Source organism: Notolepis coatsorum (assembly GCF_963971535.1).
Source record: "Notolepis coatsorum genome assembly, chromosome: 1".
In the NCBI taxonomy this organism is placed as follows: domain Eukaryota; kingdom Metazoa; phylum Chordata; class Actinopteri; order Aulopiformes; family Paralepididae; genus Notolepis; species Notolepis coatsorum.
Genome location: NC_140165.1, coordinates 276,675,193 through 276,699,522, shown reverse-complemented (window position 1 = coordinate 276,699,522; position 24,330 = coordinate 276,675,193). Strand labels below are relative to the sequence as shown.

At 43.3% G+C, this 24,330-nt stretch overlaps 1 protein-coding gene across 1 annotated transcript in view; it reads right to left on the bottom strand.

Annotated features, from left to right (window-relative positions):
- The window catches only part of dhx40 (DEAH (Asp-Glu-Ala-His) box polypeptide 40), a 51,788-nt gene extending 28,302 nt beyond the window's left edge, over positions 1 to 23,486 (bottom strand). The window contains exons 1-9 of the mRNA XM_084321879.1: positions 23,112 to 23,486; positions 21,614 to 21,759; positions 21,396 to 21,515; positions 20,335 to 20,571; positions 18,705 to 18,771; positions 18,244 to 18,375; positions 10,320 to 10,419; positions 9,799 to 9,885; positions 7,723 to 7,905 (exon numbers count right to left, since the gene is read on the bottom strand). Coding sequence (XP_084178005.1) covers positions 7,723 to 7,905; positions 9,799 to 9,885; positions 10,320 to 10,419; positions 18,244 to 18,375; positions 18,705 to 18,771; positions 20,335 to 20,571; positions 21,396 to 21,515; positions 21,614 to 21,759; positions 23,112 to 23,298 — 1,259 coding nt within the window. The 5' untranslated portion in view covers positions 23,299 to 23,486. The remainder of the gene's footprint in view (positions 1 to 7,722; positions 7,906 to 9,798; positions 9,886 to 10,319; positions 10,420 to 18,243; positions 18,376 to 18,704; positions 18,772 to 20,334; positions 20,572 to 21,395; positions 21,516 to 21,613; positions 21,760 to 23,111) is intronic.
- Between the last annotated feature and the right edge of the window lie 844 nt (positions 23,487 to 24,330).

Genomic DNA, 24,330 nt, shown 5'->3' with positions numbered 1-24,330 from the left:
GTAGTGGTGGGCCTGATCTCTGCAAACGACGAGAGGGCCTACCTGGAAGAGGTAAAGGTTCTAGCGGTATGGTGCCAAGAGAACAGCCTCTCCCTGAACGTCAGCAAAACAAAGGAGATGATTGTGGACTTTAGGAGGTCGGGGGTCAGGGACTACAGCCCCCTCAGCATCGACGGGGCACCGGTTGAGAGAGTGAACAGTTTTAAATACCTCGGAGTCCACATATCTGAGGACTTGACATGGACCACACACATTGACAGTGTTATCAAGAAGGCACGACAATGCCTCTACTTCCTTAGGCGCTTAAGGAAGTTCAACGTGAGTCAGAAGATGCTCAAGAACTTCTACTCATGCACAATAGAGAGCATCCTGACTGGCAATACCACTTCCTGGTTTGGGAATAGCACTGCACAAGACCGTAGCAGACTACAGAGAGTGGCCCGTTCAGCCGAACGCACAATTGGAGGTGGGCTTCCCACTCTCCAAGACATTTACAACAAGCGGTGCATGGGCAAGGCTAAGAGAATCATCAAAGACTCCAGCCACCCAAACAACTGCCTCTTTGAACTGCTGCGGTCAGGCAAGCGATACCGGAGTCTCATGGCAAGCACAGAGACTCAGGGGCCTTTCTCACTCAGGTATTGGGATCGAATCACCGCCCCGGGGCACGGGGGGGTGTTCTCACTCACCCCTTTTGGGATCGAAACAGCGCTGATTCGTTTTACCCCCCGCTGAACCTGGGACAGTTGGATTAGGTGGTCTCGGAATCGGGCCGTGGGAGCGGGGGGCGTGACACACACAACGTCGTTACTGTCATGCTTGCTTGAATTGAATTGCTAGCTTGAATCAACCAAAAACAAGCATGTGGAACCTCACAGCTCAGTGGATGAAAACATGAAGCCACGTTACAAACAGCACTTCCCTGGCTCGCATTAGGCCTGGCAATTTTGTTTGCCATGCTATGTCTATACAATGGTTTCTTGTTCAATGCATTTATTTCTATTAGACCAGTGGTGCCCAACCAGGGTTAGGGTTAGATCAATGACATGGAATATAATTGCCACGAGCGATGGGATAATGTGCTGAACAGGCTAAGCTAACTAGTGTTAGACGTTAGCTTAGCGTTTTCCACAATGCTATACTGCTCAAAAGCGAACTCTACAACACCATCCATTCGTGATAAAATGGGTTGGGTTATATTGACATGGCTTGACGACAGAGGTTCAAAAATAACTTCATATTTATTGGTTATTTGTTTCTTTTATATCAGCATCCAGTCTGCTGGACAGGCTAAGCTAACTAGTGTTAGCCGTTAGCTTAGCGTTAGCCATTGCTGTATACTATACTTTCTTGTTCGAATGCATTTATTTCTATTAGACCAGTGGTGCCCAACCAGTCAGCCGTGGTCGACCAGTAGATCAATGACATTCAATATAATCGATGCAGCAATGTTACTAGTAAAAGGCTAAGATAACTATCGTTAGCCGTTAGCTTAGCGTTATCATTATCCCTGCAAAACGCTCAAAAGCGGACTCTACAACACCATCCATTCGTGATAAAATGGGGTGGGTTATATTGACAAGGCTTGACAACAGAGGTTCAAATATAACTTCATATTTATTGGTTATTTGTTTCTTTAATATCAGCATACAGTCTCCGTGTTAACACACTTCCTGTTTACATTTTCGAGCGTGACATAATCGCCTACGGCAAGCGTAAACGCTCAAAAAGCAAACCGTAAACAGAACCCGGGGCGAACCAAGACTGAGTGTGTACACAAACTAGAGGGGGGAGAGGGGGGGGGAGTTCGCACTCTGACCCGGAATGAGGACGGTACGGACCGGTACGGACAGAATGAGTGAGTGAGAAAGGCCCCTCAGAAGGAGCTTCTATCCCCAGGCCATCAGGATGCTCAATGAACAATGATTGAACAATGAACAATAACAGGCTATCAACACACCTACAGCACACACACTCACTTTAAATAAACAACACACTGTAGCACCCACTTTACCACACTTTACACTTTTACACTTTATATTTATATTATTGGTAAGGAAATTGCACATCTCTCATTCCTTATTCCTTATTGCACCTCACCACCACAAGGTGGCACCACAAGCTAAGCTATACCTCACCATTTTTGTACCAGATGTACATAGAGGTATACTGAACAATTTTGTTGTTTACATTTGACTTCTTGACTTTCTATTTTATACTTATTTATACTATCTCGTTATTATCTAGCACACTCTCAGGAGCAAAACAGAAAGAAACATTTCATGCAAAGTATTCTGTATTTCTGTATGACAAATAATAAAGAAACTTGAAACTTGAACTTGAACATTCAGCATCAAGGACAGATTTACTGGTAAACAGCAAAGTGTGGCAACCCCAAGCCACCCCTGGGCTTGGTGATTGATGGGCGCTACGTGGCGACCCAATGGCTGGGCGCTGCCCATGTTTGGGCATCCGCTTCCGGACGCACCTGTCACTAGAGACCCATCAGGAGTGATTATGTGATTATCGAATCACGGCGCGGTGCGCCTGTTGGGGAGGGGGGACTTAATGGAGCCGAGGAGCCTCCTCTCAGTCCCCCGTAGCAGCGCAAGGCGAGAGGCCACAGAGCGGAGATGCCGCCCGGCCGACAGATTACCGCCAGCAAGCGATCATTATTTAAATAGAAAAATAAAGAGTATGATTTTGGGAACTGCAACCTGTCTGTGTGTTGTTTATTCTGCCACCCCTACACCTGGAATTGCCACAAAAGGAAAAGGCTGCTCACTTCCTCCATAGGTGAGGGGAGGGGGGGGGGGGGGGGAGAAACGCTCCGGGGCTTGATGTTATAATGACGTTACCGCATGATCAATAGAATCCAAACATGGCAATCATCATGTAACAATTAAAGATTTCCTCAAAAGCAGTCGCCTTGTTAGATTGAATTGCAGCCGTGAATGCGTTCATGTGGATGTGTTCACGCAGGGTTTCCTTCCTCCCACACTATAAAAGCCAGAAATTCTAGGTGCATACTCATGCCCTTGCCCTTGTGCAAGGCACTGGCATTAGAACTGGAGTTGGTGCCAAGGTGCTGCAATGCAGCTACCCCACAGCTCCTAAAATTGTTGGGATGGGTTCAATGCAGGGAATACATTCCTGGTAAATAAAGACTTTCCTTCCTTCCTTTCAACTCAAGTGCCCAAAAGAAACACAACTCGCGCATTTGTTTGTGGTCCACTTGAAGGAACACACCAACATTATGCGAAATCTTCTCCAGAGTCACAAGAAGATACTGTAGATATCAGTTTCCTTTCTGTGTGTTCAATAGAAAGCTATACAGCTGCAAGCTAGCCTAGCTGAGCATAAATGAATGGAAGTGGATACAGACCACTAGACTAGCTTAAAACTCCTGGTCCGTATCCTCTATGTCGTCAGCTTGTGACTGCAACTTGTTCTTGTTCATGGACGACTCAGCCCTGCTGGTCTCTGACAAGAACAAGTTACAGGTTGAAAAAACCCTCAGCTCAGAACTCGGCAAAATCTGCACCTGGCTCGTTGATAACAAACTATCATTACACCTGGGTAAAACAGAGTCCATTCTCTTCGGATCAAATAACAAACTCAGCAAGACCGACGGCTTCTCAGTTACAGTGGGTGACAATATTGTCACAATGAAAGATGAAATTACATACCTGGGTTCCATCCTAGAGGCAAATCTTTCCTGTGACAAAATGGCATCCAATGTAATCAAAAAAGTCAACCAACGAACTAGATTATTGTACCGGATCTCCTCTCTGGTAAACGAGAATACCCTGAAGACTCTGGCAGGAGCACTCATTCAAGGGTACTATGACTATGCTTGCACCTCATGGTACCAAAGCACCTCAAAGGCGCTAAAAACAAGATTACCAACATCACAAAACAAACTGGTCAGACTACTACTTGACCTTACTCCTAGAACCCACCTCACCCCTGCCCACTTTGACTACCTAGGGTGGCTTAGAGTAGACGACAGAGTACAGCAACTTGCAATGGGCCTGGTCTACAAGATACACTACATGTACATGTCGAAATACGTCCCAAAGGTCAGTGAATACCATGCCCACAACACCAGAGGGAGTTCCACAAATCATGTACAACCCAGATTCGGCACAAACAAGGGACTAAACACATTTCGCAATTATGCCACAACAATGTGGAACCGCCATACCCACAGCCGTAAAAAGATGTGAATCCCTACCCACATTCAAAACCGCTCTTAAAACTCATTGAGCGCCACGCCCCTTCCGGGAAATTATGGCTAGATGGCCACCGCTTTAATCAATGGGAGGACGGGGATATTTGCGAGTGCTTAAAATATATCTTAAATTATGGCTATGGGTCTAATACACACGTCACTTATCAATGAGTTGTGTTGCGGCAGTAGACTGTCATAGACAGGTAGTGCCGAGGGGCTGAGTGGAGGAGTTCAAACAATTGACGCGCACAGTGAAATAACTCCGTTCCACGTCCAGGAAATACTTTTGAAGCTTTTATTCTTCGCTTCATGAGACAAACAAAATACGATTTGCGATTTGCACTTTGCGTTATTGCGGTCAAAAGAAAATATGCTCTCCTAACTCTCACCCCCCCTCTCAGTGAACTGTCAACCTCTGTGAACTGTCAAACACGAGAACTGTCAGACATGAAAAGGTGAATGAAATTCCATAAAACACTCCCATTAGCGCCACACCCCTGTGAGCACGCCCACCACCTAAAGTGACAGTACAACTAATAATACAACACAAATAGAATACTGAATCATAATAAAGAGACCTCCATTACGGCGCCTACAAGTTGCTTGCAGTCAACATGTACAAAACGGATTGTTTTCTCATCAGTACATTTCCGTTTTATACCGTTTTGAATACGAGTATAGTTTTGGTGATTTCTAGTAATTCCAGAGAAAGACGCGATAATAGCCATTTAGTGGAATACACAAAACACATTTTTCGGCTGATTTATGAATAGTTTTCAAATAACCTAGATTATCGATAGTATATGTGTCCTCATGCACGATACAGAAGCGGGCTGAAAAATCACTTATCCGTGCATTGGTCGGCGCCAACGGCACGCACACACACACACGCTCCGATGGCGGTGAAAGGAACATCTGATTAACCCAAGATTCGTAACATAAATTCGTTACCTCACATCTGATGTCCTGCAAAAAGATGAATCCAATTCCTGATCGCCATTCCAAATATTGATCGCCTTTATTGATCCAACGTTATATATCCAAAACACATAATCCACGCTGCTCCCAGTCTCCCCAGTCAATGTGGTATAACGATACTGCATGCCCGAAAAGGAAAACCTGGACCGGACTTTTTTTTTTATGCACATCCCCAGCCAATCCAATCCAATGATGTGCAATACCATCCGGGAGACGATAGGCGGCGGTATTTGCCCTTTTGCGAGCTCAGACCCATTCCCAACGATAACATCAGGTTGGATGGATGAAAATGAATAGATATCACTAATAAAAGAAATAACGATTAAAACCCGACTATACTCGTGATTGGCGCTCAAACGTCGGCGAGTTAACCCGACTATACTCGTGACTGGTGTCCAATGAGTTAAAGAGCACCTACGGGAGGCTGCAATTCTAAACTGTCCACCGTAAATGTCCAAACCCCCCCCCCCCCCTCCTATTAGACAGTCTCCTCCCCACCGTATGTATATATTTTCTCCCCACCGTATGTATATTTTTTCTCCCACCAACCCACCCCCTCCTAATGTACAGTCTCCTCCCCATCTGTATATATTCTCTATTAGGATCTATGGCTAACAGTACTACATTTGCATATCTTATATGTCACAAATGTAACAGTACTATATACCTGTATCATGTATGTCCCTATGCCATAAATGTCATGTCATGTATGTTGTGTAAGTCATAAATGTCACTATGAATTGAAAATGGGGGACCCTGATGTAAACAAGACAAACGTCTTTCTCTGGTCTGCATCCCCTTAACAATTGTGTGTATTGAGCCGTACTGTATTGTACCCATTCTGCAATCTGTTAAATAAAGTTTTCATTCATTCATTCTCTACCATTAATTTGTGCTAAGCTATGCTAACTTGCAGCCAGATAGCTTTCTACTGAACGCACAGAGAGGAAATTGGTATCCATCTTCTTAACTGACTGGAGAAAAGGGTAAGCGCTAGGCCTGTCACGATAACACATTTTGCTGGGCGATTAATTGTCCCAGAAAATATTGCGATAAGCGATATTATTGCGGTTTTGAGAGATTTTTTTTTGAGAAATGTATTTCCCAAAAGTTTTCAATTAACCTTTTTATTTATTTTTACTAATATAATAATAGCATAATATTGCAAGGAAGCCGTTTCAAAGTGCAATAAACCTTTATTTAACATTGGAAGATATTTTAAATATCCTAAATAAAAAAATGCTCAATTTGATTATTATAAAACAAACTGAAACTGGAAACAAGCCCTCTGTCTGGCTTTTTGTATCATCCTTTTAACATGTACATTTATTATTAATGTACCTTGCGGTACCATGTACAAAATGTTAATAAAGTATGAGGAAAAAACTGTGGAAACGTAATAAATAAAAAGGCAGTGAAACAATAATCAAATAAACACCAAAATATATACTATCTCTATTGGAATGGAGACTTCAGCACAGGATAAACTAGGGATGGGCAAAAATAATCCAGATCGATTGATCACATGATGTACTCGAGTACTCGTGGAGGAAAACGCTGTACAAAATAAACATCTTTTCCGGTGTTTTAGACTTTTATTTTGAAACCCACCCACCGGTCCGGAGCGGAAGTATTGTTGTTATTATCCTAGCAGAACGTATTGAGCGGACAACTTGTCTCGTCCGGTTCTGTGTTTTTGAGCTAATGATAAAACAAATGTTGAGATTGTTGGTGAACAACTAACTTTAGGTTAGTTTTAACGTTAGCTACTAACGTTAGATGCAGCTACTACAGGCAATCAACGATGAGGAGGAAGCGCCAAAGCCGTATATAATAGAATAGTAGCCCTGTGGTGTGTAGGCACGACTCGAAACTACCTGTTATAATAAATTAATTCATGTTTAACTTGTCCCCGTGTCCAGTCCTTTGACTAGCCCCACCCGTTCATTGTAAACAATGATGCATGTAATTGTATTAACGTTATTCTGTGTTGTAGCTAGCTATGCTATACGTTGTATTTCGTTTGTTAGCTATTTAGCTAATGTTGATAGCATCAACGCTAGATCTTTAATCTTTATTTAGCAGTCCAGTTTCTCCGGGCAGTAGCGAGAAACTACTTGGGTCTAAAAATAGCTACACTACAAAGAACACTACTTGGTTAAAAGGAGCAACACTATTGAGAAATGTAGTTAAGCTATGTGGCGTTGCTAGTGCCCCACGGAGCTCCCGTGCTGTACTCTGTAGTAAGGCCAGCGGCCCCCCACACGGAGAGTGACTGACAAGGGGTACTGGTTCCGCCTCATTAAAACAAACGCGCAAATAGCAATTAATTGCGCCCGTCAAAATCATTGCATTCATTTTAATTATTGCGCCGATTAATCGATTTATTGCTTATTGCGGCAGGCCTAGACTAAGCGCATTTCAAAGTAGAAAATTACCACAATTATTAAACAGTGAACAAGCATGTTAAAGATTAATTGTACTAAACATTAACATTGTGGCCGGTATACCCGATGACGTCATGAACTCCCAGGCACTTGAGGGTGAGTATCACTGAGGTGAGGCTGGTCCTCTGGATCTCTGGTACCGTGTATTCAGGCATTCTTTTCTCCCAGAACTCCTTGTTGTAGATCCGAAAGCATTTTCCAGCCGAGGTCCTCCCTGCCCGCCCCGCCCTCTGCTGAGCCTCGCTCCTACATCACAGGGGGTCGAGGGATCACTAGCCATTGACATTTAAAACATTTCTTTATGGCACAGGTTGTGAGTTGAAAAATACAGTATATAGAATTTTAACAAAGTAATTTGCATGATTGTAATGAATTTGAGATCAATTTACCATCAATTTAAATCAATTCAGAAGTGGATTCACTTCCTAATTCAACCCCTGGAAAAAACTTTGTCATGAGGCGATTTCCCTACACAGTTCACTTAAAATAATTGAGAATGAAGACTATGATTGGCAAATAAACTGCAATATCAGCTTACAGGTACATTTTTAAAGGGCTGTGAGTGCCTTCAAAGCTAGAGTGCACACTCACTTTCCATCTACACGGTACAGCCATAGAGATCAAAGCTAGAGTGCACACTCACTCTCTATCTACAGTAATGTAGTTAATACCACTTTCATTTAATACTAACTTCACGACCATACTAGCAAACAAAAAAACAAAACACATAGCGACACTTAACTGGCGGCTGCACTTGCATGCCAATTTTAATTCTCCTGTGTTCCATATTAGCCCCGCAAAAAAACTTGAATACAAAAACATTTCATATATTATTTAATCTCCCGACAGCCGGGCTGCCCCCCCCAAAAGTTTAATACCCATGCAAATGATATTTAAGACGTTTTAATACATATTAAGACCTTAGATTGAGAATTATGAATTATACTTTTTAACCTCTTAACCAAAATACTATACTTTATACTTATAGCACAAGCATAAGCCTGGTCTCCTTTGAAAGATAACATTCTGAAGTTTCACGAAAGATCACCTTTAGTGCTAATGAAATAGAGTAACATAGGTCTGAATTTGAGTTGTAGAAAAACTTGTTACTCACTTTTCTTTCTGTAGTAGCAATATACAAATATAGTATTTCCAAAGAAATTGGTATGAGCAGGTCCATAGCCTGAAGTATTATGTAGAACATGTAGAAATGTCATAGAAATCTGTTCAGAAATGAGTGATTAGGAGCGGTTTTGGTAAATTGCTTCAATTGGACTTCAATTCATTCAGCGTTTTTTTCGCTTCCGGTTTTCGCTCGTGACTTTTCACCTTGATCCCTGATTCGCAGATCGCCATTTGTGGGGTATCATTGGCTACAACCCTGTCCAATAATTTTCGAGATCGCCAAATGATTGACGGAACTAGAGCCCCGGGAGTCGGGGGTTGTAATCTGACTCTGCCGTGTACTTTGGCGCACGCCTCACATATTGTCATGTAACTCGAGCAACAAATAGGGTTTTAATTCTATATATATTGTATCTAAAAAAGAATGCACACCCGAGCCGCTCGAGGTCGGCAAAGTGGCGCGTCGCGCCTGTGAGCAAATCGTCCTCAAGAGGGCCCGGGGCCGGGCTGTTGTATGTTAAGAGGTTTTAATACCGCGCAGATACCCTGTAGAGTGCACACTCTCTCCAGATCTACACAGTACAGAGTGATGGGGATCCAGAATCTCTTTACAGAACAAACCAAAGCCTCTAGGTGGAGGTATATACACAAGAACAGTCAATTTCCCCAACATGTTGTAGAATAAGATTATCTGACTCAAATTGGCATCAGGTTGATACTAGATTCCATGGCCCGGAAGCAAATGTTTACATTTATTTAGAATGTTTAGGTAGTGGGAGTGGTTAGGGATAGGTTCATGAAACACTTTTAAGGTCAAAATGATGACGACTTGTGGCTTTGCAGCTTGGCACAAAAACTGACGACCCCCAATTAGATGCAACCGCATCAACCTTTGACCCTGTGTGATTTAGCATCAAGCATGGCGTTAGGCCATGAGGAACAGGATCTTTCAGAAGTGCACACTCTACATGTTCCAACCCCAGTACTGACATTTGAGTTATTCCCCCAACTCACTGAGAAATAGGCACCACCTCCAAGATGTCCATGCCGACCCTCGAGTTGTGGTTCAGCTGTTTCACAAACCCGCTGTCAATGATGTACCTGTGTAGAAAACACCATTGTAGACATTTAATTTCTTAAGTGCAATGACAAAATACAACTGTCAATGTATAAATGAGATATGAGATTGTGTGATGTATGCAGTGTGGGGCATATATTATATCGATATATCGTTAATATCAATGTTTTTTTTCGACAATCCAATTTCGCTGCAATAAAAATTATTGGAGTGAGGTTAACAGAACTTTATCTTATTAGATAAAAGAGATGTACGTATATGTGAGGTGAACAGAACTTTATCTTATTAGATAAAAAAGATGAATATATATTTGTATTGCAGATGTTGACAGGTTTTCTGTTCCGTCATTTGCAGTTGAAAAAAGATAATCAATAACAATATATCGCAATATTATTGTATCGTGACTAGTATTGAGGCCTCTGGTGATTCCCACTCCTAGTATGCAAGTCCGACTCACTTTATTCCATTGATGGTGAGAGAGGTGGCTGCGATGTTGGTGGCCACCACGCACTTCCTTATGCCTGGAGGGGGGGGCTGAAAGATCTGCCTCTGTTGCTCTGTGAGGAAGAGGAGGAGGACAGAGCAGGAAGGGTTCGATCACCTAGCATCTGTGGCTTCTTTTATCATATGATGGCAAGTGCAGCAAAGACATTCTTGATTTCAGGCAAATTTTGGTTCGGAAAACACATTTAATTTGGGGGCGCCTTACAAAACACACAAGGTCACCTTACAGGGCATAAAAACAAAACAAGACAGTCAAAGTTAAAAATAGTGATCTTGGCAAGTCAAAATTTGTAAAAAAATAAAACAAAACAAACAACAGGGAGTATAAAACAGTGACACAGGTTACAGTGAATATACCAGTTTGAACAGATAGGTTTTTAGTTGGGATTTAAATGTTGATATGGAGTCAAGACTGTCGGACATGTGGGGGCAGGGAGTTCCAGAGTCTGGGCGCTGAGCAGCTGAAAGCTTGAGCACCCATGGTGCTGAGGCGTGAGCTGGGGATGGATAGAAGTCCAGCAGAGGATGAGCGGAGGGTGCGGGAGGGGGTGTACTCTTGAAGGTCAGTGATGTAGATGGGGGCTAGATTATGGAGGGCTTTGAAGGTGAGTAGGTTTTTGTAATCAATCCGGTAGTGCATAGGGAGCCAGTGTAATTGAATGAGAACGGGGGTGATGTGGTAGGATGAGTTGGTGCGGATAATGATCCTGGCAGCAGAGTTCTGGATGATTTGGAGTCTGTTGAGGAGTTTCGCGGGAAGGCCAGTAAGGAGAGCATTGCAGTAGTTGATCCGGAATGTAACAAATGATGTAGGTGAAGGAAAGCAGTCTGGGTGATGTTTTTAATGTGTGGTGCAAATGAGAGGGAGCCGTCCAGAGTGACACAGAGGCTTTTGACTTGGGGAAAGAAGGGTACAGGGAAGCCGTTGATGGTGATGTTTGGAACTAGGGTGTTTTGTGATATGGTGAGGGTGGATTTGGAGCCGATGAGCAGGGCCTCAGTTTTGCTGCCATTTAATTTCAAGAAATGTCTGCTCATCCAGCTCCCGATGTCCTCAAGGCAGGTAGTGAGGGAGGTGGGGGGAAGGGCAGTGGTGGGTTTGGAGATGTAGACCTGTGTGTCATCGGCATAGCAATGAAAATGGACCCAATGGTGACGGAGAATTGTGCCCAGGGGGAGGAGATAGAGAGAGGACCCAATACTGACCGCTGGGGGACACCCAGTGAATCAGCCGAACACCCCGACTTGTGAGTCCTGAGTTGCACAAACTGTTGTCGGTCAGTGAGGTATGATGTGAACCAGGAGAGTGCGACACCAGTGATCCCAATGCCAGCCAGGCGGTCGAGGAGTAGTGGATGGGAGATGGTGTCAAATGCAGTGCTGAGGTCAAGGAGGAGGAGGATGGTGAGAAGTCCAGAGTCAGCTGCACGGAGGAGGTCGTTGGTGATTTTGACAAGGGCTGTTTCGGTACTGTGTTGTGGGCGGAAACCGGATTGAAAGGGTTCATGGAGGTTGTTTGTGTCAAGGTGGGACCGAAGCTGTGCGGCAACCACCCTCTCAAGAGTTTTAGAGATGAAGGGAAGATTTAGATCAGCTGGGTCAGCACCAGGTTTTTTGATAATGGGAGTGATTGGAGCCAGTTTGAGAGTGGGGGGTACAGTTTTTTCAGAGGTGAGGGAGGAATTTATTATGTCCGTGATCATGGGTGAAATGGATGGCAGACAGGCTTTGGCGAGGGTGGTGGGAAGAGGATCAAGCTGACAGGTGGTGGCTTTGGCTTTACGGATGAGCTCCGAGATGGTGTATTCCGATGCTGGGGTGAAGTTGGAGAGGGAGCTGATAAGTGGTTGGCCAGTGGTAACCATCCAGGGTGGATCACTTGGAGAGGTGCATAATGAGGCCAGCAGTAGGTAAATGGTGCTGATTTTGGAGTTAAGAAATTGCAGAAATGCAGTGCACTGATCGGTGGAGATATCTGGAGGGAGGGTTTGAGGAGGGTGGAGTAGGTGGCTGACTGTGAAGAAGAGGACTCTGTTGTTACCTTTACCTGCTGATGATGATGAGGTTTGAGTAGTAGGAGGACTTGGTAGTGGAGAGTGCATTCTTGTAGTGGTGAAGGTGATCAGAGTACATTTGGGTGTGAACTGAGAGTCCGGTTATTTTGCACAGCCGCTCCAGTCGACGGCCTGTAGTCTTTAGCTGGTGGAGGTGAACCAGGGGGCGGAGTGGTTGAATGAAACTGTGTGAGTTTTCAGGGGAGCCAGGGCGGTGAGGGAAGAGGAGAGGCAGTCGTTATAGTGATTCACCAGGTCAGCAGCGGAGGGGGGTGGGGAGGGCTGGGGTAGGAATTGATCAGGGTGGTGAGATCTGTGGGGTTTATCAGGGCTGTACGCTAAGCTTTTTCACTAGGGGCACACTTGCCCCTAAATGAGAAATTTAGGGGCAAAAAAAATTTTTTAGGGGCAAATTTTTAAATAACAATTTTACAATTATGTATATCGATTGTTTTTGATTTAAAAAAAAATTAAAAAAAAAATTTTATATAATTTATTTTTAATAAAAAATATATATTATATAATCATACTTGTAGTTGTATTATCTGCGAGACATCGCCACCACGCAACAAGTCAAAATGCTCGCTATATGCAACCAGCTCCACTGTCTGTGTGTACTCGAGTAGCCTCCAGCTACGGCCAGGATTCTCCGGAGCTGCAGCTGGACCCTATACTGTAGCCTCCAGCTACGGCCAGGATTCTCCGGCGCTGCAGCTGGACCCTATTGACTATATTCAGCGTGCCCTCAGCTCGAATACGCATCGACTCAGTGTTATAAGACATTGATATCAGGAGCTATCTGAACTATTTAGTTTAATGGGACGTTTCGTTTTGAACAGTTAGGGTTGGGTACCGTTCACATTTGAACCAGTACCTGGGGATCGATAATGGTATACGACGACAGGGCTTGAGACTAACACCGTCCCGTCGTCCCGGGGGAAATAAAATATGTATTTGGGATGAAGAAAAATCCTCCACGGGGCCGGGACACAGTCGGGACGAAGAGGATTTATTTTCCCCCACTTGGAAAATGTCAACTGCGCCGACTGTCAGTGCGCATATCACTGTCAAACGGTGCGTGTCTTCCGAGTGCTCGCTTTAGTTGACAGTGGCACGAGACCACTGCACGAGACCCGCGGAAATATCAGAATGTTTAATAGAATGTTTAATAAAAGTTCTCGTGGTTCCGGCCATCCTCTAGCCATCCTCTCAGTCAAGGGAGCACTCTCAAACATGCTGCACTATTTGAAGTGTATAACGTTAAACAGAGCAGAAGAAGATGGAATAACAGACACAGACTGACCAACAGGGAACTGCATCCAACCCTAGTACAAAGGCAGGTCTGCGGTGGTGGCTACTGCCACTGCTGGCTCAATGTTCTCGACTGTCACATTTTCATTCGACGGCTCACTAGGAGGTGGAACGCGTCGAAAATATGAAGCAATACTAACTTTACTTTTCTTCATAGGCATAGCTAAATCAGACAGTCAGCCAGTCTATCAGAGTGCTCAATCGATTTTCCCCACTCTCATACCTGAGTGCTCAGCTCGCGTGAGTGGCGTCATCACACGGCTTGGATAATTTAGGAGTGAAATGCGAATGCAAGGCTTGAAATCCCTACTCGCAAGCCCGCCCCCAAATATTATTTACCAATCGCAACGGCCAATTAAAGGGGCAATTTGCGACGAGCTCGTCGCACTGTACAGCCCTGTTTATGTGTTTAATGTATTAATGAATACTTTAATATCATGATACCCAGGGGCCGCTGGGTAGCGCAGCGGACTAAGCGCTCACCTACCACCGCAGAGACTCTGGGATCTAATCCAGCTGTCAGCAGTACCTCCGGCTTGGTCAGTCGTCCCTACTAACACAATTGGCAGTGTTAGCGGGTGGGAAGCCGGTGGGGTATGTATCCTGGTTGTTGTAAACAGCGACTCCTACTGGTCGGTCGGGGCGCCTGTTCAGCAGGGAAGGGATCTGGGGGAGATAGTGTGATCCTCCCACGCGTTACACTCCCCCGGTGAGAGTCCTCGCTGTCAGGTGAAAAGAAGCGGCTGGCTGACTCCACATGTATCGGAGGAAGACATGTGGTAGTCTTCTCCCTCCCCAGGCCGACAGTAGGGGGCAAAAGCGGGCAGCGACCAGGAAGGGAATTGGCATAACGACTCAATTGGGATGGGAGAAAAATACGAAAAAAGGGGGAGAAAAAGTAGATAAAAAACAAACAAAAATATCATGATACCCATAAATCACACATTCCAACTGATGGTCGTCATTATTGAACTGCATGGCACTAAGACAATAAATGATAATGAATTATTGCCCAGGCCTACTTAAAAGGAAAACTCAGACATTTTGGGAAATTAGCTTATTTAACATCTTCCCTCGAGTTAGACAAGAAGATACATACCTTTTTGTCTCTCTGCATGCATTAGTAGGGCGGGCCATACTTTTTTTTTTTTGGAAAATCAATCGAGTGGGGTGTCTAAAATACGTGTTTTTTTGTGGGGAATTCAAATATGGGATTATTTTTCTAATCGGATAACTCCTACCTACATTGTTTTAGATTTCAAAATGGTCGATTTTACCATTTTTCACCCCTTGGCCATACATGGATGCCAACATGAATCTGAAGGAAATCCTAACATGCAAGGTGTCTAAATGATGTGTTTCTTAATGGGGAATTCAAATATGAGTTCATTTTTGGGATAGGATAACTCTAACCTACATCATTTTGGATTTCAAAATGGCAAATTTTACCATTTTTCACCCCTTGGCCATACATGGATGATAACATGAATCTGAAGGAATTCCTAACATGCAATATGTCTAAATGATGTGTTTCTTAATGGGGAATTCAAATATGAGGTCATTTTTGGGATAGGATAAATATAACCTGCATAATCTTGGATTTCAAAATGGCTGATTTTACCATTTGAACCCATTGGTATTGTATTACAAAATTGCAAAGATAAAAAATATATGGGAAATCATTTATAATGACAAAGCCATCAAATTTATTAACAAGTGAACTGTATATAACTGGATACAACTCCAAAGATCAATAATAATAATACTAACAATAATAAATTGTATTTGTAATGCACACAAACACCTAAGTGCTAAATCTCGATTTCCTGACTTCTTGAACTTTGCCAGGTTCCAATATCTTGATTGGACTCATTCTTGGATGGCAAGATCTCCTACTGTACTGCTTTAGCCACCAACCTACAAACACAAATGGTAAAATGGTAAAATCAGCCATTTTGAAATCCAAAATTATGCAGGTTATATTTATCCTATCCCAAAAATGACCTCATATTTGAATTCCCCATTAAGAAACACATCATTTAGACACCTTGCATGTTAGGATTTCCTTCAGATACATGTTAGCATCCATGTATGGCCAAGGGGTGAAAAATGGTAAAATCGGCCATTTTGAAATCCAAAATGATGTAGGTTAGAGTTATCCTATCCCAAAAATGACCTCATATTTGAATTCCCCATTAAGAAACACATCATTTAGACACCTTGCATGTTAGGATTTCCTTCAGATACATGTTGGCATCCATGTATGGCCAAGGGGTGAAAAATGGTCAAATCGGCCATTTTGAAATCCAAAACAATGTAGGTAGGAGTTATCCGATTAGAAAAAGAATCCCATATTTGAATTCCCCACAAAAAAACACATATTTTAGACACCCCACTCGATTGATTTTCCAAAAAAAAAAAAGTATGGCCCGCCCTAATGCATTAGGCTTAGGGAACGCCTGGACCGTTAGTCTAGCTTAGCTTCATCACTGGAGGTGGGTTTACCCGAGTGCCCTACAGTCACAAAATACACTCCAAATACAATCAAAATACAACTCCAAAACGTTCCTGTAAACATGTTGTGAGCTGTGTATTTACCACGTCTCCCAGTCACACAAGTCAGACAAGTCTCCCAGACACACAAGTCTCCCAGTCACATGAGTCTCCCAGTCACACAAGTCTCCCAGTCACACAAGTCTCCAAGTCACACAAGTCTCCAAGTCACACAAGTCACATGAGTCTCCCAGTGTTTATTTTTTTCACAGTTGCAGTTCAAGATTAGGCTACACTAATATTATACTATAAGACGTCACCATCACTTTCATACCAACCCTTATTGGATTATTTATGTTGACAAAACTGATGAGTTATATTCATTAAAGAAAGTTGATTTAATAAAAGAAAAATACTAATTTAATCAGATTAATCACTTTATTCAAATTGAGGATTTAGTTTATAAAAAAAAGAAAACATTTTAATTAAATTTTTTTTATAGACATTCGAAGCTTCGTTCGAATACTTCAATCGAAGCTTCGAATGTTAAAAAATTACATTCGGTACAGCCCTACGAGTCTCCCAGTCTCAAAAGTCACACGAGTCTCCCAGTCACACAAGTCTCCAAGTCACACGAGTCTCCCAGTCACACGAGTCTCCCAGTCACACAAGTCTCCAAGTCACACAAGTCTCCCAGTCACACGAGTCTCCCAGTCACACAAGTCACACAAGTCTCCCAGTCACACAAGTCACACAGTCACAAGTATCCCAAGTCACACAAGTATCCCAGTCACACAAGTCTCCAAGTCACACAAGTCTCCCAGTCACACAAGTCTCCCAGTCACACAAGTCACACGAGTCTGGGAGACTTGTGTGACTGGGAGACTCATGTGACTTGGAGACTTGTGTGACTGGGAGACTTGTGTGACTGGGAGACTCGTGTGACTTGGAGACTTGTGTGACTGGGAGACTTGTGTGACTGGGATTTTTGTGAGACTTGGATACTTGTATGACTGGGAGACTTGTGACTGGGAGACTCGTGTTACTTGTGTGACTGGGAGACTCGTGTGACTGGGAGACTCATGTGACTTGTGTGACTTGGAGACTTGTGTGACTGGGAGACTTGTGTGACTGGGAGACTCGTGTGACTTGGAGACTTGTGACTGGGAGACTTGTGTGACTGGGAGACTCATGTGACTGGGAGACTCATGTGACTGGGAGACTTGTGTGACTGGGAGACTTGTGTGACTTGTAGACTTGTGTGACTGGGAGACTTGTGTGACTTGGAGACTTGTGTGACTGGGAGACTTGTGTGACTGGGAGACTCGTGTGACTTGTGTGACGTGGTAAATACACAGGTCACAACATGTTTACAGGAACGTTTCGGAGTTGTATTTTGATTGTATTTGGAGTGTATTTCGTGACTGTAGGGCACTCTGGTAAATGTCTGACCCACTTCCAGTGATGAAGCTAAGCTAGGCTAATGGTCCAGACCGTCCAGGCATTCCCTAAGCCTAATGCATGCAGAGAGACAAAAAAAGGTATGTATCTTCTTGTCTAACTCCAGGGAAGATGTTAAATAAGCTAATTTCATTTCATTTTTATTTATTCGTACATGGAATTGTTACAGTCCAACAGTACATAGTTCACTTAATATACTCCACTTAATTCCATGGCCGAAAGGAACAGGAAGAAGAAAATTCGTATTGTACCTGCCCCTACACACATACAGTACACTGATAGACTAAGTGCAATGTTTACAAAACCAAACAAAATGTACATACTTGCTTTGCGGAACTGGAAACATCAACACAATTAAATTAACATAAATAAATAAATTTTGTGTATCTATCAGTTAAATTGCATATTTAGGTTAATTAATTTATACACACACATTTATCTATATAATGTATTATTCTATATTATACTTCTATATAATTGTATTATTTTTATTTTATTATAATATAACTAAATAACACTATTTATACTTTGTAATGAATGGGATTCAGCAGCCGGTACCTGTGGGCATGGACCCGTACAGAGGCAGAATCAGTAGGCCCTCCACCATCTGGTCCTGTACATCGTAGCGGTAGTCTATGGTCTCCGCCTTCTCATACAGCATGTCGCAGGCCTTCTCAATCTCTGACTGACCTGTCAAACATGGAGGATTTTTCCATGTCACATTTAGTTAAAAGGAACACGCCATCATTATGGGAAATGCGCTTAACGTCTTCTCCAGAGTCAAGACAAGAACCAACTTCCTCTTTGTGCGTTAAATAGAAAGCTAAACTGGCTGCAAGCTAGCCTATTTCTTAGCACAAATGAGTGGAAGCGGATACGGATCAGCTAGCCTAGCTTAAAACTACGGGAGAGGTGTTTTTTGTCTGACTCTGCCATCTGGAAAAGACGGTAAGCGCATTTCTTATTATGTTGTTCCTTTAACTATGTTTTTAACTCTCGAGTCTGATCGGATGACTCACCTGTTAAGAATACCAGAATGTCCCCGGCTGCTTCACTGGTGTGCACATCCAGGGCCACCTTTATAACCTGCCCAAGAAAAACATTTCAGAATGTTGGACCCCTCCGGCGATACCGGAGGGGAATGTTGGACCCCTCCGGCGATACCGGAGTCTTAAGGCGAGCACAGAAAGACTCAGAAGGAGCTTCTATCCCCAGGCCATCAGGCTGCTCAATGAACAATAAACACTATGCAGCAACCATCAAATGCACACAGCACACACATCCACACGCACACACTCACTTTAAACGGGCAACTCACTGCAGCACCCACTTTACACACTTTAGAACACCTAAACACACTTTACACTTTATATTTATTGGTAAAGGATTTGCACTACAACTCGCACACCTTACTGTAAATTGTACCTAAATTGTACCTCATCCCATTTCTGCTCTGCACTATATAGTATTGTATATTAGTACATTGCATAGTATATTGTATATTGTATGGTAACTCAGTTACTTCTATTCTGCATCGAACATTGTACATATGTCTATACTGAACACTGTGACCTCTATTTTCACTTCTATTTTACATGCTATACTATTTTTATTTTTATTTCATACTATCTTGTCTAACACAGTCTCTGGAGCGAAACAGTAAGAAGCATTTTGTATAAAAGTATTCTGTACTTCTGTATGACAACTATTAAAGAAACTTGAACTTGAAACTAGCCACATTTCCTACTTAACAATCATGATGTCCTTTCTCAGCACAATCCATGCTGGCTAATTATCCACAAAACAAATGCAAAGTCAATGGAGCCACTCTCCAGTCAGTACAAGCCCTGAAATAAGTGCTTGTACCGACTGGAGTGTTGGCCCCATTGACTTTGCATTAGTTTGTGGCTAACTAGGCAGAGCTGTGGGTATCCAGTACCGACTGGAGTGTTGGCCCCATTGACTTTGCATTAGTTTGTGGCTAACTAGGCAGAGCTGTGGGTATCCAGTATGAAGAACAGCATGGACTGTGCTGAGAAATGACTCTACCGACCGACAGCATCATTCATAAGTAGGAAACGGGGCTAGTTGTCCATTATTCTGAATTATCCCTTAAAGGAATATGCCAACATTATGGGAAATGTGCTTGCAGTCTTCTCCAATGTCAGACAAGAAGATAGATATAATTTCCTCTCATTATGTCCAGCAGAAAGCTATCTGGCTGCAAGCTGTGGTCCATATCCGCTTTCATTCATTGGTGCTAAGCCAGGCTAGCTTGAAGCCGGATAGCTTTCTACTGAATGCCCAGAGAGAAAATTGCTATCCATCTTCTTGACAGACTCTGAAAAAGACTTTGGCATGTTCCTTTAAAATGTGGGTACAGTGAGCAAAGAAAAAGGTAATCTACACAAATTTCTACAATCAAGTTAAGGTCAGCTTCTACTTCCGTAACAACCACTATCACCATTGCAAAGTGATCACCAAACTGGAGACAAAGCATACCTCTGTCACATAGACGGTGCTCTCTGTGTCTTTGGGTCCTATAGCATACCTCGGTCACATAGACGGTGCTCTCTGTGTCTTTGGGTCCTATAACATACCTCTGTCACATAGACGGTGCTCTCTGTGTCTTTGGGTCCTATAGCATACCTCTGTCACATAGACGGTGCTCTCAGTGTCTTTGGGTCCTATGGCGCAGCCAAACTTGCAGGAGACGGGATAAGTCCTCCCAGGGATGGTGAATACGGGACAGTGGTCCAGGAAGACAGAGAGCTTGTCTGTCTCCAAGGTGGCCGACATCACCACCACCCTCAGCGGGCGTGAGCGGCCCTTAGGTCCCCTGTCTGGGTTGGAGAAGGTCTTCTTTAACAGACCAAGTAGAACATCCTGCAACAGATATTAAACAGTGACTGGGGGGGTCAGGAGGGGAAGCGAATGAAAAATGAATGAGAAGTAAATGAGAAGTAAATGTGAAGCCAATGAGAAGTAAATGAGAAGTGAATGAGAAGTAAATGAGAAGTAAATGAGAACCACTTTAACCCGTTAAGACCCTTGCTTCACTTCCATTACTCCTTAAATGTCCCCCCATTTTTGGAGCTCCTATGTATCTGCTGTAACATGAATTGCCCAGTTTGGAACATACTAATAAACTTGACCTTGACCATGCAGATTCAAAGGTGAGAAAAACGAGTTACATCTGTACCCTACTGTAGGTCAACGACTCAACACCACACACATCTTCTTTACCTGCTGATTCCAACACTTCACATGTCATTACATTACAAGCTAGGATGTCATAACTCCCTTATTATCCACGTTTTCCTGCTACCAAGGATGAAATATTTGATATCACCACAAACTTTGGAACCTCTCTTCTGAATGAAAACTGCACACTGTAGATTTAAGATTTGAGTTGTGACTCTGAGGAACGTGCATGTCACCGCCTTGTGCGATCACAAGACAATACATTTAAATATTTATAAATATTGTTATGCTCTTTACTGTTATCTTGCACTCTGGTTAGATGCCAACTTATTTTCCTTGTACTGTACGATGACCATACATTTGATTTTAATCTAAATTGCTTAGAAGAATTGAATGACGTCAACCTAGGTGGCTGAGATACTTGTATGCACTCATTCCATTGGGGCCATAGGTGCTGTTATTGTGTGACTAATCAAACCCGTAGTCTGACACCAGTGGGGACTCACCGTGTTGAGGCTCCTTTCATGGGCTTCATCCAAAATCACTACGCTGTACTGAGAGAGAGCAGGGTCGGCCAGGATCTCTCGGAGCAAACAGCCGTCCGTCAAGTATTTCACTACCGTGTCCTGCGTGGAGACCCATTCACAATTCAGTCACAGATCAACTGGTCAAATAAAGACCTTTTGCATTATTCTCCTTTGTTTATTGATCCACATTGTCCTACCTGCGAGGTGCAGTCGTCGAAACGAACTTGGTATCCGACCTCTCTGCCCACACTGCATCGCATTTCGTGGGCCACCCTCTGGGCCACTGTGATAGCTGCCACTCGCCGGGGCTGGGTGATGCCAATTTTACCATCTTTGCAAAAGCCTACACAGAAAGGACAGTCGAGTCAGCATTTCGACACCATCGGATCATGCACAGCTGTAGTTTATATTTAGACTATCACATCTGTTCAGATGAGCTCAGTGGTACACTAGTTGAAGAAACATGGCTAGGATTCAAAACCAAATTCACAACAATACTTAACAACATGTTCCCCCTAAGAACCACCAGGGTTAGAAATCACGCAGAGCCATGGATGCACTCTGAAATACTGACCGCTGTGAAATCCAGAGACAAAAAATGCTCTGAACTTCATAAAAGTCAGTCAAAGCTTGCCAAAAGCACAAACGGAGATCTCCAAGCCCACGTGGTAGAACTAAAAATATTGAAAATGGGGGACCCTAATGTAAACAAGACGAAAGTATTTCTCTGGTCTGCATCCCCTTAACAATTGTGTGTATTGAGCTGTACTGTACACTGTACCCATTCTGCAATCTGTTAATAAAGTTTTCAATCAATCAATAATTCACAAGTATACGTTAATATTATAGGCAGTGGTTTATTGGAGGTTGTGGTGGGTGTGTACATCTTTGATGACATGTTGGGTGACCGATTCGGGGCTTCACTGCTGTCTGTTTGCAGACATATGCTGATTGAAAATTGATTGATTGAAAACTTTATTAACAGATTGCAGAATGGGTACAGTACAGTACAGCTCAATACATACAATTGTTAAGGGGATGCAGACCAGAGAAAGACGTTTGTCTTGTTTACATCAGGGTCCCCCATTTTCAATTCATCGTAACATATATGACATACATGACATACCAGATTTGCAATTACAGTACTGTTTGTGATACAAAAAGAGTCCAGAAAGAAAAAGTATATACATTTGACGTAGAAACTGTACATTGGATTGGGTAGGTGGGGGTGGGGGGGGACTGTACATTGGAGGTGGTTGGGTGGGTGGGGGGTTGGGTAGGAGTGGGGGGGGGGGGGGTTGGGTAGGAGGGGTGGGTGGGGGACACTGTACAACTGTACAAACAAAACTGTACATTGGATTATTGACAAGACCATACTTGGTAATTTACTGTACATTGGAGGGGGTAGTGTTCGGACATTTACAGGGGCCAGTTTCGAGTTGCAGTCTCCCTTAGGTGTTTTTTGAGAGTGTTTTTGAAAGTGGGTAGTGATTCACATTCCTTTACAGCTTTGGGTAGGGCGTTCCACATTGATGTGGCATAATTGCGAAACGTGTTTAGTCCCTTGTTTGAGCCGAATCTGGGTTTAACATGATTTGTGGAGCTCACTCTGGTGTTGTGATCGTGGTATTCACTGACCTTTGGGAAGTATTTTGACATGTACATGGCTAGACTTCTTGAAGATTTATATCTTACCTGCTTGGTGTAAGTATTGTGGAAGCTGTGTCGTCTTCCCACAGCCCGTCTCGCCGGTAACAACTAGGAACGTACTGTCCTTTACAGCCCGAATCAGTTCGGACTTGTGCTGATAGATGGGCAGGTTCTTCGAATCGTTTGAATCTTCTTTAGTAGTAACGTTATCCCATTTGGTTCGTTTTGACATCACGTTAGCGTTAGTGAGGCTTATTGGGAGTCGAACGAGCTGATTTAGGAAGAGCGAGAGCAATACTTTAGATAGCTGCTATAGCTATAGCTTAAACGTGGCTTTTTAAAAACGGCTTTGCGATATGTTTCATGTATATAAAAACGTAAATGTCCCTGCTTTAGTCTACAAAACGATAGGAAGCATAGTACTTCCGCCAACAAGTCATTCTGCGTTTCCATTGGTGGAATTATGAGCACGGGACTGTAAGCCCACCCCTCCCCATGGTGGTGGTTCTTCTTCTTCTTCTTCTTCTTCTTCTTCTTCTTCTTCTTCTTCTTCTTCTTCTTCTTCTTCTTCTTCTTCTTCTTCTTCTTCTTCTTCTTCTTCTTCTTCTTCTTCTTCTTCTTCTTCTTCTTCTTCTTCTTCTTCTTCTTCTTCTTCTTCTTCTTCTTCTTCTTCTTCTTCTTCTTCTTCGTATGGAAACAGCACGGCACAGGACAAGAAGGCCCTACAGAGAGTGGTGCGCTCAGCCGAGCGTACCACGGGTATTGCACTACCCCCCCTGCAGGTTCTATACAACAAGAGGTGCAAATCCAGAGCCTGCAGGATAATGAAAGACCCTCACCACCCCAATAACAGCCTGTTCCAGCTGCTGAGGTCAGGCAGACGCCTGCGAACCCCAGCTACTAGGACAGAGCGGCTTAGGCTCAGCTTCTTCCCCCAGGCCATCAGAGCCCTGAACAATGAACATTGAGTGCTCAGAACATTGAACTATCCACACACAAGCACACATGAACACACACACGACACGCACGCTGTGCACAACGCACACACGAGCAGCCACTTAACACTTTAACATGAGCGGGCACACACTCATGTCGCACACACGCACACTTATGGCCAAAAGGAAAGGACACTTTAAATTAGAATAACAGGAACAGTGTATTGCACTACCAAAGCTAACTAGCATGTCCCATATGCTCTGTAAATAACTATGTACAGATACCGAGATGTCACTCCATGTTACCCGTTACCTGTTTACTGCACAAT